The sequence below is a fragment of the Leucoraja erinacea genome, chromosome 4 (genome assembly GCF_028641065.1).
Source record: "Leucoraja erinacea ecotype New England chromosome 4, Leri_hhj_1, whole genome shotgun sequence".
NCBI classification, from domain to species: Eukaryota; Metazoa; Chordata; class Chondrichthyes; order Rajiformes; family Rajidae; genus Leucoraja; species Leucoraja erinaceus.
The window spans coordinates 55,023,988-55,040,584 of NC_073380.1; the positions used below are offsets into that span (position 1 = coordinate 55,023,988).

The following is a 16,597-nucleotide window of genomic DNA, read 5'->3' on the forward strand; positions in this document are numbered from 1 at the left end:
ACCATTGACAGCGCCTCTAGCGCTGGGAGGACCGGTGACAGCGCCCCTCTGCGCTGGGAAGACTAGCGACAGCGCTACTAGTGGTGGGGCGACTAGGACCCGACGGTGAGAGGATCACTTGCAACCAAAGATGGCAACGGTGGGAGAAATACTGGCAGCGCCCCCGGCGGTGGGAGGACCACTGGCATCGCTGGGGGATCACTGGCAACGGTGGGATGACTACTGGCAGCGCCCCCGGCGGTGGGAGGACCACTGGCAACGGTGAGACGGCCAATGTCAGTGGTGGGAGGACCACTGGCAGCGCCCCCGGTGGTGGGAGGAGCGCAGCGCCGAGGGGCGGGCGTGGAGGCGGCGCCGGGCTGGGCCGGGCCTGAGTCGGGGCGAGTGCGGGCCCGCGAGTGGATGCGGGCGGCCAGTCCGAGCGCGGTGTAACTCACCCGTCGCACGGGCCATGCGGCCGGCGGTCTGAGGGGGGGAGGGAGAGGGAGAGATACAGCGAGAGATGGCGGCGAGCTGGCAGGACGCGCTGGCCGACAAGGCCGAGCTGCTGCTGGGGCGGCTGGAGGAGGGCGTGTGGGCCGGCCTGGGCCTTCTCCGCACCGGCCTGGGCATCGACCCGGGCTCGGCCGCCTGGCTGCTGCTGCTGCTGGCGGCCGGCGCCGTCGGCCTGGCGCTGCTGTTGCTGCTGCTGGGCGGCGTGTGGGCGGTCGTCTGCTGCTTGGGCCGCTGCCTGGGGCTGGGGGGGAACAGCGGCCCGGCCTCGGCCCACGGCGGCCGCCGGAGGAGCGGCAGCGGCGTCAGGAACAGGGACCGCAGCCCAGCCGAGGTGCAGCTACTGCGGGCGGAGGAGCAGAGGAAGCGGGGCCGCAGGAGGGAGAAGCCAAAGGTAGGACCGGATTTGACCCCTCTCCTCCTCCCTTTCCCCTCCAATTTCCTCCCCCATTCCATCTACCCTCCATGATCCCTACCCCCTTCGATCTCCCCTCCCCGCCGCCCTGCGATTTCCTTTCCCCTCCAATCTCCCACTCTCCCCATTCCTCCAACTCCCCAATCACACACCCTCCCTCCCTGCCCCCATCTTCCCATTCCCCCACCCTGCCATCACCCCTCCCCTTCTCCCCTCACCCCCCCCCCTTTCTCCCCTTCTCCCCCCCCCCCCCCCCCCCCATCCTTTCTTTCCCCCACCCCTCCCAATGTTCCTATTAATGATTCTTTGCACCCAGCCACACACCCATTCAAATGCTATGGCAATTACTGTAACCACCCTGAACTTTATTTCTAAGCCCAATGACCTTAAACCAAAACCTGTTCAACTGAGTCTGAAGAAGGATCCCGACACGAAACATCGCCTCTCCATTCACCTCCACAGATGCTGCCTGACCCGATGAGTTCCTCCAGCATTTAGTGTTTTGCTCTGCAAGTGAATGTTCTCCTTGACCCTTCATAATCCCCAGTAATTCATAAACCATCTGCACCCTTTACCACATGTGATTTATATTCTTAAAATAAAAGCCCTTATCAATAACTTCCCTGCTTACCGTGAGCTCTTAATGTTTTGTATCGTCCATGACACCCCAGGGCCCCTTATGATGTGTAGATTTTCATGTACTCCTCTCTGCATACTACCCGTCTCTCCACTCTACCAGTCTCACCTCTTCTGACACCAATGATCACCATCACTCTGTGTCTATGCTGGTCCCCTGAAAATGAGCATCATCTATGCAACCATCATCTCCTTGTGTTTAAATAGCCATTAATAACCTCTGTGTTCTGTCTAATATTTAACACTCTTATCAGCCATTTGACCTGTTGCAACATTTTATTTAATTGTTCAATATGAGGCTGGAACTTTTCTTTTCGTCTCTTCCTCTTTAAAACAAAATCCCCAAAGGCAAGGGGAAAGGGTTTGTCTGTGCATGGCCAGAGTTTGGAGGGGAGAGGAGGCGGGGAAGGGGTGGGATTTGAACTGGCCTGATCTGAGACTGGTCGATGAGGCACGAGTTGGGTTGGACTGGTGCCAGGCCCAGTATGTGTGATGTGGCAGTTACAGAGAAACACGGCTCCAGAAAATCATGGCCTGAGCTGAATTTGCCAGCATGCACTTGCTGCAGTTTTAGTGTGTAATCTCGCACTGGATGCCCGATTTTTATCTTTTGTTCCATTAAGTAGTTATTTCCTCTTCAGTGTGAATGAACAGGCGTTCCACTAAATAAGAATTGTTCTCCAGCTTGACGGCGGTCATAAACTTCCCTGTGGGCTGGCAAATAAAATGTTTGCCTTGCATTTGCTACTTTGTCAAGACACAGCAGCCGATAAAATGCCCAAGGGTTTACATGCTCACACTGCGCTTCCTAATGAGAGAATTTCCCAGTCCGTTTATGCTTTAAATATTTAATGCCATGGGTGCAGGAAATCTGAAATAAAAGCTGGTCAGAGGAAAATTCCTCAGTAAAATGCAATATACTGGAATAACTCAGTGGGTCAGACAGCACCTCAGGAGAACATTTATAGGTGATGTGGGTGATTTGGACTGATTGTGTGGGTGGAGGGTTAAGGTCTTGACCTGAAACGTCACCCATTCCTTCTCTCCAGTGATGCTGCCTGTCCAGTTGAGGTACTCCCGTTTTTTGTATCTATCTTTGGAAGAGAGGAGAAGCAGGCCCAAGCCTGGCAGGGAATAGGCAGACATGGGTGAGGAAGTTTATTAGAAAGGCAGATGGTTGGACAAAGGCCAGAGTTGAAAAAGGACACCCTTATTACCTTTTCCTGCCCCTCCTCTCTTCCAGCTTTCTCAGCGAGCCAGGCAGCATCTGCGAAGGGAATGGCGTTTCAGGCAGATCTGAAGAGTCCCGACTAGAAACATTGTCTGTCCATTTCCTTCCCAGACGCTGCCTGGAGCTGCTGGCTGCCTGCCAGAGTTTCTCCAGCACTTTGTGTTTTGTCCAAGATTCTAGCATCTTGAGTCTCTTGAATCTCCAGAATTATTTACCAGCTAATACTTGCGTAGAGAACCGTTTGGTGTTTCATGTATAATAAAATGAAGCAGAAAAGCACGGTTTATGATTCAAAGAGAAGACCTTTCTTCAACACTGAACACAGTTCTGGAAAAGGGCCTTCGACCTAAAACCATGACTTTTTCTCCCTTCCCAGAGCTGCAGACTTGCTCAAGATAGACACAAAAAGCTGCAGTAACTCAGCCAGTCAGGCAGCATATCTGGAGAGGAAGAGTGTCGTGCTTGTTCAGTTTGTCCTGCATTTTCTGGTTTTCTTTAGATTTCCAGCATTTACAGTTTTAATTTTATTTTAATTTGCTGGTTATTGTTTCAACCCTAACACTTAAATAATACAATTTAAAGTTTGTTTCAAAGTTTGACCTATTAGCAGCAAGTGCAATGATGCTGATAAATAATTATGTATTTATGTGGTGCCCTTGGTGTTCTAAAAACATTTGCAACCTGCTGCTGAGAATGGGTATGGGAGTTGGGAACATAAGCCATACGTGTTTTGAAAAGGCGTGAGAAGGTAGAGATGATTCAAAAGATCTTCGAAGAGGGAGTCGCAAAATCTGGAGAAAAGGAATGGGTAACCTTTCGGGTCGAGACATTCAGACTGATGTCGGAGGAGTGGGCGGGACAAAGATAGAATGGAATCGGAGACAGTAAGACTGATGGGAGAACTGGGAAGGGGATGGAGAGAAAAAGCAAGGGCTTTCTGAAGTTAGAGAAGTCAATGTTCATACCGCTGGGGTGTAAACTACCCAAGCAAAATATGAGGTGCTGTTCCTCCAATTTGCATTGGGCCTCACTCTGACAATGGAGGAGGTCCAGGACAGCAAGGTCAGATTGGGAATGGAAGGGGGAGTTAGTGCTGAGCAACCGGGAGATCTGATAAGTTAAGACGGACTGAGCGGAGGTGTTCAGCGAAATGATTGCCGAGCCTGCGCTTGGTATCGCCGATGTAGAGAAGTTGACACTTGGAACAACGGATACAGTAGATGAGGTTGGAGAAGGTGCAAGTGAACCTGGAAAGACTGGGTCCTTGGATGGAGTTGAGGGGGGAGGTAAAACGACAGGTGTTGCATCTCCTGCGATTGCAGGGGAAAGTACCTGGGGAGGGGGTGGTTTGAGTGGGAAGGGACAAATTGACCAGAGAATTTTGGTGGGAACGATCTCTGGAAAGCAGAAAGGGGTGGAGATGGGAAAATGTGGCCAGTGGTGGGATTACAGGGCTTGAAATTAGCGGTTGCCTGGGTGCCATTGACCACCCAAAGTGCCGCCAGGCAACCTAAATGGCGAGTCATTTTGTCCGGCTTGACAAGCAATACTGATTTATAGATCCCAACCGCCTCCCCCTTTGGCGTTGGACAGGGATGGCCAATGCAGAGGAGCGATGTTGTCCGAGGAGCGCTGACCTTCCTTCCTCCCCACCACCTCTGCCCCCCTTCTACCCCCCCCCCACCTCTCTCTCGCGCTCTTGTACGTCCCCCTCCACCCCTCTTATCCTGGGACTCCTCCTCTCCATCCCGCACTGATCCCCATTCCCTCCTCTATTCAGTCCTCACTGAGATCCCCTGTGCTCCCCTCCTCATCTGCCCCGCCCCCCTAATCTGTTCATCACCCTACCCACCTCGCATTGATTCTCCTGCACCCCCCCCGCCCCCCATCCATCCTACACTGGTCCCCCAATTCATCCTGTATTGACCCCCCCTTCCCATCCATCCTGTGCTTCCCCCCATTCATACTGCACTAATCCTCCCATTCATCCTGTACTGACCCACCCTCCATTTACCCTGCACCAATCCCGCATTCATCCTGTAGTGATCTCCCCATTCATCTTTTACTGATCCCCCATCCATCCTGTAGTGATCTCCCCATTCATCTTTTACTGATCCCCCATTCATCCTGTACTAATCCCCTCATTCATTCTGTAGTGATCTATCATTCATCCTGTGCTGATCCCCCCCCCCAACAGTCTGAAGAAGAGCCTCGACCCGAAACGTTGCCTATTTTCTTCGCTCCATAGATGCTGCAGCATTTCTCCAGCATTTTTGTCTACCCCCATTCATCTGTACTGATCCCCCCCACCAATCCATCCGTACTGATCCCCCCATTCAACACCACTAACATCCCCCGTGCTCACAATTTTACATGCTCCAACCAGCACGTACTAATTCACCTGCCTCAATCCATCCATTCCGCACCGATTGCCTTCTCAACCTCCCCCACCCCCACCATCTATCCACCCCTCACTGATTCACACACCCCCTGACCCTATTGTGCTTCATGGTCTTCAGAGCGAACATTGACTATGTTTGATAACGGAATGCAATCAAATGTGTTTTAATTCCCAATTTTATTATTTGTTTTGACACCTTTAAACATATTACCAAAAGAACATTTGCTGCAGTTATGTCCTTTGGCCATCTCTTGTCAGTCAGTAATGTTTAACCTGTCAGATGGGTATAGTCGGTTTTAACAGCTATTATCATAAAAGCCCTTTAGAAATTTCCTTGCAACCTGTATATTTTGTTATGGATAAATTATGTGGGAAGCGAGAGTATTTCTGTGCCAATAGCAATAACGACCCACGCTATGGCCATGTCATAGTAATTTTCGGTCCTTCACAGAAAAAATGCTTGCATCAATCTGTAGTGTGCATGGTTAAGCATATATGTTACCATGTTCCAGGATTTATTGACACAGGTTGATCATATGCTGAATAATCCAACCATATTTTTGTTTGGAAGTGGAAAGAACTAATAGAAATTGCATTAATTGCAATGTGTAAAAAGAGTTGAGATATTGTATTATAATTTTGCTGCATGTCATTGTGGTATATATCATATCTTGATTAAGAAATAATATGTGAATGTAGACAAAAGCGCTGGAGAAACTCAGCGGATGCGGCAGCATCTATGCAGCGAAGGAAACATAGAAATTAGGTGCAGGAGTAGGCCACTCGGCCCTTCGAGCCTGCACCGCCATTCAATATGATCATGGCTGATCATTCAACTCAGTATCCCGTACCTGCCTTCTCTCCATACCCCCTGATCCCCTTAGCCACAAGGGCCACATCTAACTCCCTCTTAAATATAGCCAATGAACTGGCCTCAACTACCCTCTGTGGCAGAGAGTTCCAGAGATTCACCACTCTCTGTGTGAAAAAAGTTCTTCTCATCTCGGTTTTAAAGGATTTCCCCCTTATCCTTAAGCTGTGACCCCTTGTCCTGGACTTCCCCAACATCGGGAGCAATCTTCCTGCATCTAGCCTGTCCAACCCCTTAAGAATTCTGTAAGTTTCTATAAGATGCCCTCTCAATCTCCTAAATTCTAGAGAGTATAAACCAAGTCTATCCAGTCTTTCTTCATAAGACAGTCCTGACATCCCAGGAATCAGTCTGGTGAACCGTCTCTGCACTCCCTCTATGGCAATAATGTCCTTCCTCAGATTTGGAGACCAAAACTGTACGCAATACTCCAGGTATGGTCTCACCAAGACCCTGTACAACTGCAGTAGAACCTCCCTGCTCCTATACTCAAATCATTTTGCAATGAAAGCTAACATACCATTCGCTTTCTTTACTGCCTGCTGCACCTGCATGCTTACTTTCAATGGCTGGTGTACCATGACACCCAGGTCTCGCTGCATCTCCCCCTTTCCCAATCGGCCACCATTTAGATAATAGTCTGCTTTCCCATTTTTGCCACCAAAATGGATAACCTCACATTTATCCATATTATACTGCATCTGCCAAACATTTGCCCACTCACCCAGCCTATCCAAGTCACCTTGCAGTCTCCTAGCATCCTCCTCACAGCTAACACTGCCCCCCAGCTTAGTGTCATCCGCAAACTTGGAGATACTGCCTTCAATTCCCTCATCCAGGTCATTAATATATATTGTAAATAGCTGGGGTCCCAGCACTGAGCCTTGCGGTACCCCACTAGTCACTGCCTGCCATTGTGAAAAGGACCCGTTTAATCCTACTCTTTGCTTCCTGTTTGCCAGCCAGTTCTCTATCCACATCAATACTGAACCCCCAATGCCTTGTGCTTTAAGTTTGTACACTAATCTCTTATGTGGGACCTTGTCGAAAGCCTTCTGGAAGTCCAGATACACCACATCCACTGGTTCTCCCCTATCCACGCTCCTAGTTACATCCTCGAAAAATTCTATAAGATTCGTCAGACATGATTTACCTTTCGTAAATCCATGCTGACTTTGTCCAATGATTTCACCACTTTCCAAATGTGCTGCTATCCCATCTTTAATAATTGACTCTAGCAGTTTCCCCACTACCGATGTTAGACTAACTGGTCTGTAATTCCCCATTTTCTCTCTCCCTCCCTTCTTAAAAAGTGGGGTTACGTTTGCTACCCGCCAATCTTCAGGAACTACTCCAGAATCTAAAGAGTTTTGAAAGATTATTACTAATGCATCCACTATTTCTGGAGCTACTTCCTTAAGTAGTCTGGGATGCAGCCTATCTGGCCCTGGGGATTTATCGGCCTTTAATCCATTCAATTTACCCAACACCACTTCCCGGCTAACCTGGATTTCACTCAATTCCTCCTACTCCTTTGACCCGCGGTCCCCTGCTATTTCCGGCAAATTATTTATGTCTTCCTTAGTGAAGACGGAACCAAAGTAGTTATTCAATTGGTCCGCCATATCCTTGTTCCCCATGATCAACTCACATGTTTGTGACTGCAAGGGACCTACATTTGTTTTAAATAGGCAATAGGAAATAGGCAACATTTCAGGCTGAAACCCTTCTTCTTCATGGGTTTCGGCCTGAAACGTTGCCTATTTCCTTTGCTCCATAGATGCTGCTGCACCCGCTGAGTTTCTCCAGCACTTTTGTTTACCTTCGATTTTCCAGCATCTGCAGTTCCTTCTTGAACATAATATGTGAATGCTTCATTGAGCATAATTCCGACTGGTAACTGCGCACTTCGTCCGAGCACATTATCGCACGCATCATGCAAACTGTCTTAAATGACCACCTAAACTGTAGTTTGGCAACCTAAAAAGCTGTCAAGGTTGCCCGGCTGGCAACAGGGAAAAAAAGTTAAGTGAGAGCCCTGGATTACGTTGTAGGTGGTGAAAATGTTGGAGGGTTATATGCCGTCTGGGGTGAGACTGGCCCTTGATTATGCTGGTGGCCTTGCTGAAGCAACACGAAGTGCAGATGGAGTCAGTAGAAGGGCATTTGGTTTGAGTGATAGTCTGGGCTAGGTCCACAGCTCCCTTTTTCGCTCTCAACCACATTCTGCTGCCTTCTCCATGTAACCCTTGACACCCTTACTAATCAAGAACCTGTCAATCACAGCTTTGAAAATATCCAATGGCCTCCGTTACCGTTTGGCATTGAATTCCACATATTCACCACCCTCTGGCCAAAGAAACTCCTGCTCATCTCCATTCTAAAGGTTCATCCTTTTATTCTGAGGATGTGCCTCTGATCCTCGACTTTCCCTCTACCTGGACTCATTCTCTCCATATCCAATCTATCTAGACCCAGGCACACTGTGCCAGAAACCCAGATCCTGACCTCAGGTGCTGCCTGTGTGGAGTTTGCATGTTCTCCCTGTGACCATGTGGGTTTCTTCCCACATCCTAAAGATGTGAGAGTTTGCGGGATAATTAGCGTCTGTAAATTGCCCCTAGTGTGTAAGGAGTAGATGAGTAAATGGGTTAACGTAGAGAGAGTGTGAAAAATAGCCGATGCGGGCTCGGTGGGCCGAAGGCCTGTTTCCATTCCGTATAAAAGACAGTGTGGGAAAGCTTTACAAATGGATCTAGAGGAAGGCAGTGCGGGGAAATCATTGCAGTGAAGGCAGCAGAGTATAAATGAGAGCTGGTGCAACACAAGAGGCAGGCTGTGGATAGTGAATGATTTAAACAAAACCAGCTGAGTCATGGATGGTTTGTGCTGCGTCGCTAAGGAGGAGTTGACTAGTTTGGTGATGACCACTGTAGACCTAAATAGTCCACATTCCAAACTGTCTCATGCCCTAGCTATAATCAAGTTGCAAGAGGCGAGAGGATTGTTTGCAAGAGGCGATAGAATTCACGGTGCAGACAATGCAATCGTCTGGTTCTGTGAATAAACCTTTTTTAAAGCATGCATAAAATGCCAGTGGTAGGAGGTGTACGTGACAAAATACAAGGCTTGCGGTTTTCAGTTAACCCTCATGGAGCACTTGGGAAGGTTTGTAATTAGTTACACATGACAGTTCAAACAGTACCAGGGTAGTTCCACTCTAATTCTGTTTCAGGTGTTCTTTTCAAGTGCCACTCAGATGTCTTGTATCCAAGGGCATATTTAACTAATAGGCGGAGATGTATCGTGCGTGGATTAAATAAAAATGTTAAGGTGCCAGATCTACCAAATTTGGTTTGGATCATCTTGCTGAGCTGTATGCAAAAATGTATTTCACTGTACCTGATACATGCGACAATAAAGAAACCATTGACCGTTAAATAAGTTAGGGTGATGTTGCATTGAGGAAGAAAAATGGGGTGGTGTGTTCACCATAGAAGAACATAGACATAGTAGAACAGGACAGGAACAAGTCCTTTGGCCCACAATGTAGGTGCTGAACATGATGCCAAGATAAACTCATCTGCCTACACGTGACCCAGATCCCTCCATTCCCTGCATATCCATGCATCTATCTAAAAGCCTCTTAAATGCCACTATCGTATCTGCCTCCACCACTGCTCCTGGGTCCCATTTGGTCTAGTTTCCTTTAAACCACACCCCCCCCCCCCCCTCCCTCACCATAGAGCTCTGCCCTCCGATCTTTCACATTTCCACTCTGAGGAAAAAAGGTCTGACTCTCTGCATCTCATTGTTTTATATAACAACTAGACCAAGTGCAGACCCGTTGGGTCTGCTCCCCCAATGGTGTGATCCCCCAACCCAATATTCCACCATGCACCCGTCTCCTCCAACGGAACTGAGCCCGTTCCCAAAAGTAAGATTCAAGCACTCCCCTGCCTCCCTTGCACCTGCAGCAGTTCCAATTGCAATCCCAATTGGCCCTCCCCCTCCAGTTGAAGCACTTGCTGTGATATCCCATTGAGGTGAAAAGTTCAGAGTGTTCCTGTCTTGCAACTTTGTTTTGAAGTGTGTTGGAAGCTGATAGGAAGGAGCAGCCGTCCATGTAAATGGATCCATTCCGATTGGACATCTGCGAGTATTGGGCATTGGAATGAATCAAAAGGCAGAAAGGCAGCCGGACGCTAGGCGGCAGGCGGCAGCCACACAGTTTTAATATATAATAGATGTTTATATCTCTTTTTTAAATTATAACAAACGTTTTAAAAATAAAATATAAGCGTATTAGGTTAAAGAATTCATGAAACAGTTGATTTCATCTGCTGCTATGTTTTTAGTTTAGTTAAGAGATACAACGTAGAAAGAGACCCTTTGGCCCACTGAGTCATGCTGACCATCCATCACCTAACCACTAGTTCTACCACTTTTGCATCCTGCACACCACCCCGGTATTCGTTGGCAATTGGACCCTTTTATCTGCTGCCTCTCATTGTGTACTTGTGCATTGGTGGCCAATTGTAACTTGTATCCGTGCACCATTAGACTTGGTGCTTTCATTCCCTCTACAAAATCAGACAAAAAGGACACTAATCAAATTATTTTCTGGGCACGTGTGAGAAATACTGACTGAAAACATATTCACTGGATAAAGCTGGATTTTATTTTGTGGTTTTCCCATTTGCTGTGGATTACCTACACTTTTTAAAAATCGCTGTAATAAATTATATGCAGAATATCACAGTGACAAAAGTATTTGATGTCCTCCAGTTATCACGTTGGCCTGTGTTTCTTGCAGAGAAAGACATGGCCCATCTTTCCCTGTATGACTATCAAAGACAAGAGTGCCTTTCGGGTGAGAGGGACAAAGTTTAAAGGAGATGTGCGGGATTTTTTACACAGAGTGGTGGGTGCCTGAATCGTGCTGCCACAGAGTGGTAGATGCGATGGTGGCATTTAAAACACGCTTGCATAGGCACATGGATATACAGGGGGATATGGATCTTGTCAGGGCAGATGAGATTAGATAAATATAAGGAACTGCTGATGCTGGTTTGTAAAAATAAACACAATGCAGGAGTAACTCAGTGGATCAGGCAGCATCTCTGGATCGATGATGTTCCTATCCATGTTTTCCAGCGATGCTCCACGACTCGCTCAGTTACTCCAGCACTTTGTGTCCTTTTTTAGATTAGATAACGTCATCATATTCAGCACATTCTGGTTAATGAAGTTAACTCAATTCACTGTTGAATTGATTGGGGACTTTGATTCTCTCATTCCCTGTTTTGGATACCCCACATGTAATACCTTAACTACTTTCTTACAAACTCCTTTTTAATTTTAAAGATATCACATTGATGGAGTTTCAGTTGTGCAATCCATCCCATCCTGCACCAGTGCAGAGCTGAGGGAGTTGGGCGGTCATGGTGGCTCACCGGTAGAGTTGCTGCGTTGCAGCAAATGCAGCGCCAGAGACCCGGATTCGATCCCGACTATGGGTTCTGTCTGTACAGAGTTTGAACGTTCTCATGACCTGCGTAGGTTTTCTCCGAGATCTTCGGTTTCCTCCCACACTTCAGCGTACAGGTTTGTAAGTTAATTGGCTTGGTAAATGTAAAAATTGTCCCTGGTGGGTGTAGGATGGTGTTAATGTGTGGGGATCGCTGGTCGGCGTGGACCCGGTGGGCCGAAGGGCCTGTTTCTGCGCTGTATCTCTAAACTAAACTAATCTCGGCACACCTCTACCATAATCAGCCAAGAGAGGTGGTCTGAAACATTACTCATTTTAAGCATCAGCACAGTCTACACTCGAAGACTTCGTTCATAAGAGGTGAAGAATGCAAGAATCCACGTGGACGCTCCCTCTGCCAAACAATCCTATTTAGCTTTAATACAAATTAACTGCAGATGCTGGTTTATACTGAAGATAGACACAAAATGCTGGAGTAACTCAGCAGGTCAGGCAGTATCTCTGAAGAAAATGGAACGGTGATGTCCCGGCCCGAAAAGTCACCTATCCATTTTCTCCAGGGACGTCGACTGACCTGCTGAATTATTCCAGGACTTTGTGTCTATCAAAATATGTTGCCTTGTGCATGTGGGATCAGTAAACTATTTCTGTACAAGTTGTTAATCGGGGATGTGCTTGGGTATGGTAATGCTCTACTGGGCTGTTTGTAAGAAAATAATTTGCGCTTTTGCACATGTGACAATAAAAACAACGTGAACCATTCATTGTATTCAGCTGGATAACTTGCAAAATTAACTGATTCTCCCTCTGCCCATGCTGCCTAATCTGGATTTTTCCTGCTTTTTGTGCATTCGTGTGAGACCTGCAACCTGCAGTGCTTTGCTTATTGATTCTATTCTAGACTTGCTGCATTTACAGAACTTGAGAGATCAGTGTAAATAAAGCAAGGTCATTCAGCCCTCGTGGTGATAGCTCTTTGATCGATCTGCTAATCTCATTGCTTTGCTCCCTTCTAGACAACCGTATAAAGTTGCTTTTCAAGTATTTTAGTCAGTTGTGCTTGACACTTGCTGTAGAGATTGGATCCTTTCAGGGACAATCATAATATACTGCACAAATATATGCTAATCCTTCGCCCCTCATGCCCTTTTGCCTCAAATTGTATTTCCTCAATTTACAGAACCTTCATTTATCTCAAAACCTCTAATGTCTTTGAGCACATCCATTAAATCTTCCCTTCAACTTTTCTGCTAGCCATACAGCATGGAAACAGGCCCTTAGGGCCAACTTGTCCCGCCGACCAACATGTCTTATCTACACATGTGTTTGGCTATCCACATTTTTTTAATAGTTGTGATAGTATCTGTCTCAATGACATCTGGCAGCTCATTCTATATATCTACCATTCTCTTAGTGAAAAAGCTGCCCCATGGGTTCCTATTAAGTCTCTGCTCCCCTCCCCTCCCCCCTCCAATCTTATACCTAGTCTGGGTAAAACACTGCGTTTACCTTCTGAAGGAGGGTCTTGACCAGAATCGTCACCCATTCCTCTCTCCAGAGAATCTGCCAGTCCCGCTGAGTTACTCCAGCTTTTTGTGTCTATCTGCGTTTATCTCATCTATTATTCTCATGATATTACACACTTCTAAGATCACCCCTCATCCTCCTGTGCTCCAAGGAATAATGTCCTAGCCTGCACAACCTCTCCCTCTCCCTCAGGCCCTCATTTACTGGCAACCTCTTCATATATCATCTCTGCACCGCAAAATAATACATTTCTCAGATTCTCATATTTGATTATTGTTACTGCAGCTCAAATGCAAAATTTAGCTGCTCACTTCACGTTCATTTAGGTTTACCTGCTCAGCATTTGATGAGTTGTAATGAAGTTAGTGAGGCTGGTGGGTGGAGAATCTGGTGCTGCCATTTCCCAACCTCAAAGAAAACTCTTAATGCCATGTTTAATGGGATGGTTCTAATTACAGTGCAAAAGTTTCCATTCTATATAAGGACGTAGGAATTGATGATGGAATTCTAAAAATAAGGATAGATGGTTGACCTGGAGATGCAGGAGAGACAGCGAGGGCCTGCTGGTGCGGTACAGTAGCGCAGCCGAAGGGTTGCTGCCTCACTGTGCTGGGGACCTGGATTTGATTCTGACCTTTGGTGCCGTCTTTATGGAATTTGCTCATTCTCCGTGACTGCCTGGGTTTCCCCCGGGTGCACCCGCGTCCTCCCACATTTCAAAGATACACGGTTTTGTAGGTCATTTGCCTCTGCAAATTGATCCTTGTGTGTCGTGGGTGATCAATAGTTGGCATGGAGGAGACTGTCGGACATTGTGCAGGGAAGGTGGTGCATTAAATGTAGCTACCTGAGATCCTGGTTGAGCCTGGAATTGGAGCTGGGTGCCATGTGGCACAGGCAAGTGCTGAGGAAACATGCAGGCTCTGGTTGCACGTCAGGGTCAGAACATGGTCAAAGAACAGCTGGAATTACAGGGGGAGCAGTGTGAGAGGGTCTCACAGAACTGCTGTCGGAGAGAGGATGAGCTTCCAAGTAGGCATGCCGTGAGATTTTGCAGAGCAGCAGTAAAACGTAGACACAGGGACCTGCAGATGGTGGTCATAAAAAAGACACAACGTCTTGGAGAAATTCAGCGGGTCGGGCAGCATCTCTGGATAGGTGATGTTTCGGTTCAGGGAGCTTCGTTAGACTGATTGTAGTGGGAGGTAGGAACTTTCTTTCGACCTGACCCGAAACATGGCCTATCCATGTTCTCCAGAGATCCTGCCTGACTCACTGAGTTACTCCAGCACTTTGTGTCTTGTAAACCAGTATCCTTGTCTCTACTTGATTGGGTAGCACTGGAGCAGATTCAGTAGTTTACAAAATGGGAATGTATTAACACTTGTACAGGAAGGGTCTGCAGGGTTATGGGGACGGAGCTGTAGAATATAATTAATATATTTTTCAAGGAGCTAGCACAGAAGCAATGGGCTAAATCCATCCAGTGCTTTAAGCTCAACTGAACACCAGCAACCGACAGTGCAGCAAATCTAAGATAGACACAAAAATGCTGGAGTAACTCAGTGGGTTAGGCAGCATCTCTGGAGAAAATGTGAAGGAAAGAACTGCAGATGCTGGTTTAAATTGAAGGTAGACACAATGCTGGAGTAACTCAGGTGGTCAGGCAGCACCTCTGGAGGAAGGAATGGATGACGTTTCGGGTCGAGACCCTTCTTCAGACTCTGGAGAAATGTTGGATGAAGGGTTCTGACCTGAAATGTCACCTATTCCTTCTCCAGAGATGCCACTTGACCAGCTGAGTTACTCTAGCATTTTGTTTCTATCTTCAGGATGAAGGGTTCTGACCCGAAACATCACCTATTACTTTTCTCCAAGATGCTGCCTGCCTCCCTGAGTTTCTCCAGCATTTTGTGCCTATCTTCGGTATGAAACAACTATCTGTAGTTCCTTCCAACACAGTGTAATAAATCAATCTTGATACTTGAGACAGTCCCTTGAGACCGAGAATAAAATTCCTCGTAGTGGATAGGAAAGGTTTAGGGGGGATATGGGCCAAACATGGGCAGGTGGGACTCGTGCAGATGGGGCATCTTGGTTGGCGTAGGCAAGTTGGGCTGAAAGTCCTGTTTCCATGCTCGATTAATCTGTATCCCACGGCTGTTTAGCCACTCAATAGCTGCAACTCTTGCTTTCTATTTTGTAATGTTGGTATTAAATTTTGTATCATTCCTTCATTAAATGCTCTTTTTAATTTGCTAATTTAATCTTTGTAACATAGCCCTCGAGATTGTCATGATAATACCTGACATATGAGCTAATCCTCGTTTAAACTAGAGCCCCATAGGTGTATTACTGCAGATTAAGGACATGGGTCAAAGTGGATAACAGCAATGCTTTTGAACAGATGCTTTTCCATTTCATCACCTCGGTGACTGAGACTCGGCTTTGATCCTGACCTCGGATGCTGTCTGGTGTTTGCATGTTCTCCCTGTGACCACGTGGGTTTCCTCCGGGTGGTCCAGTTTCCTCCCACATCCTAAAGACATGCAAGTTTGTAGGTTAATTGGCCTCTGAAAATTGCCCATAGTGTGATTAGGTGATCAATTGTCGGTGCGGACTCTGTGGGCTGAATGGCTAATGTCCATGCTGTTTCTAGACAGGTTTTGAAAGGCCCATAGACGAGGACATGGAAAGGGAGGGGCAGGGAAGTTGTAGAGGGATGTGGGCAAATGGGACTATCTTTAGTGTGTCATCTTGGTCGGCACAGACGAGATGGGGCCCAAGGGCCTGTTTGCCTCCTATACAGCTCTAACTCTCGAGTAGTTGGAGGTTTGAATTCCATTAAATAATTAAGTTGAAAACTGCTATTAGCATAAGTGACCTATAAACCACTTTACTGGTGTTTAAACACGGATCAGTTCACCAATGAAAGAGATCTGCTATGTGGTCTTATTTCTGTGACCTCTGATTCATTGCACAGTCTGTCTTTTAATGGGTCCCCTAAATTTGGCAAGTAACCACTGGTTTGGGGCAGTGAGGATTGCCCATGCTCTTCAAAGGAATAAATGTACCTCCAGGAGCATGGAGTTCATTCAACTGAACTGCCCTTTGTACGGACCTAGACCATGAGGTGCACAAGCAGAAATTGATTATTTGTTCCTTCATGCCTGCTGTGACACACAGTTTACCCAACCACTTTTTTTTCATGCTCACGTCTCTTAATATCTGAAAATCTATCTGTCTTCAATCAAATTTGTTCAGTAACTGAACCATTACAAGTGTCTTGGGTGAAGAATTTCAAAGATTAACACCCTTTGAGTAAATAAATTTAGCCTTGATTTTCTCCTGAATGGCTGAGTCTGTATTTTGAGACTCTGACCTCTGGTTCCAGATACTTTTGGAAACGCCCATAGCTTAAACCCCACAAGAACTTTGTATATTTCGATGAGATCATGCCATAATCTGAATCAGAGGAGTACAAGAAAGTCTGGAGACACAAGGAACTGCAGATGTTGGTATATTGAACAAAA

The 16,597-nt window shown here is 46.8% G+C and overlaps 1 protein-coding gene across 1 annotated transcript in view; it reads left to right on the forward strand.

Annotated features, from left to right (window-relative positions):
* The first annotated feature begins 375 nt into the window (after window positions 1-375).
* The window catches only part of mtdha (metadherin a), a 79,953-nt gene continuing 63,731 nt past the window's right edge, over window positions 376-16,597 (forward strand). Inside the window, exon 1 of the mRNA XM_055634316.1 lies at window positions 376-886. Within this exon, the coding sequence (XP_055490291.1) occupies window positions 503-886 (384 nt within the window). The 5' untranslated portion in view covers window positions 376-502. The remainder of the gene's footprint in view (window positions 887-16,597) is intronic.